At 50.2% G+C, this 1463-nt stretch overlaps 1 protein-coding gene across 1 annotated transcript; it reads left to right on the top strand.

Moving 5' to 3' along the window:
• Window positions 1-913: 913 nt before the first annotated feature.
• PPTG_23055 (hypothetical protein) lies at window positions 914-1291 on the top strand (the record flags this gene model as incomplete). Its single annotated transcript, XM_008908124.1, has 2 exons — window positions 914-1027; window positions 1112-1291. 2 exons carry the CDS (start codon window positions 914-916, stop codon window positions 1289-1291), a joined length of 294 nt encoding a protein of 97 aa, XP_008906372.1.
• Between the last annotated feature and the right edge of the window lie 172 nt (window positions 1292-1463).

The following is a 1463-nucleotide window of genomic DNA, read 5'->3' as shown; positions in this document are numbered from 1 at the left end:
TTGAGGGTGCTTAACACAGCTGAGTGCTGGCAGACGATACAGGATAACATGCACGACTATCGTAGACTACAGGCTTGCTTCCTCCTAATCAAGTCAACTCTCTCTTATGACGTGACGTCGTCAAATTCATTTCGAACATGATGCGTTTGCTGTTGGGCTTACTCAAAAATTCTCTACACACCGGTGCAGAAGTCTCATTTCTTACAAACACCCCGCTACAATAAAAAATAGCAACTATCCAGCTATTTGTGACGCCTGGTCTAATCACAAAAAGTGCTACCTCGGCATTGGAAAGGCTACGAGTCAATTTGTTCAGTGCTACTCGTACGAGTAGGAGCACTACAACTAGCAACTACAGTACTACACGTAGTCCTCTCATACTAGTAAATAGTCGAAAGACATTTATTTAGGAACTTACTTAAGTAGTGTGGAAGACGAAATGCCTTAACATGGTTATACGGTATTTTTGTATAAACTCCAGATTTATTTTACGCTTTGATCATGGGCAATAACATTTGAGAGTCGAAAAACTGTAGTAGTATATTCTTATTCTTTACTGCTCCCGGCGTTGGCGCTTCGCTCATGGTGTTCTTCTGGATAACATGCTTTACCCATTGTACTGGGATTGATCGGGCCCCGACACGCCGGTTGGTGGAAAATCATTGTCAGCCTCAATTGCCAACTTTCGTTCGCCGTGGTTTTGGTTCTCGCTCTCACCACGGACAAGGTTGGTGTCATAACCGATGCAGGCAGCCACGAACAGGGCAAATAAAAAGCTTAGACGCATTCTTTTTGGAGAGTTGTCGACGCAGGGCTCGTGCCTCAGCCTGGAGAATGGCAAGACGATCTGGTGGACGAGAGCAACGTACGCGACTTGATCGAGTGTGCTCCGTGGGAGATACTTGCTGCCCCGATGGAACCTCTCACGTTCAAAGGTCGGGGTTGGTTCCGTCACATGATGCGAATTTACGCTTCTTACGAGGATGAGCATCTTCGGGCTTATTGGGATTCCACCCACGCCTTTCCGGTGAGCATCGCCAAGCATCGCCAAGCATCGCGCCAGTCGGTACTTGGAAGCGTTCTATACTGATCGCAAGCAGCGTCGATCCAGAGCCGGCGCCCGGTAGAAGTCGTTCCTTCCACAGGTGTTGCTCTGCTTTCTCCGGGGTACTGCGGCCTCGACTTGTTGCTGGATCCCTTCTTCCTGCATTTCCCTCGACCTGGCGAGGCAGGTGCCTGGTATCCTGGGGTCGAGGACGGAGTTGGTCCTGCAGATCTACTGGAGGCGTAGGCTATCACGGACGCGGCCGATCGTTGGCGCAACCACTATTGTGACGTGCCAGAGAATCACCCGGCGCTTGGGATCGCTCGCTTGCCTGGCAAGTTTATGCCTGCCTCTTCGTGATTACGTCCTGCCGTTATGTGTTAGGCAGCAACCCTGTAGCTTTCTGCGCCTGTCGGGC

Source organism: Phytophthora parasitica (assembly GCF_000247585.1).
Source record: "Phytophthora parasitica INRA-310 unplaced genomic scaffold supercont2.29, whole genome shotgun sequence".
Taxonomy (NCBI): domain Eukaryota; phylum Oomycota; class Peronosporomycetes; order Peronosporales; family Peronosporaceae; genus Phytophthora; species Phytophthora nicotianae.
Note: the sequence above shows the minus strand (reverse complement) of the source record. Positions and strands in the feature narration are given on the sequence as shown.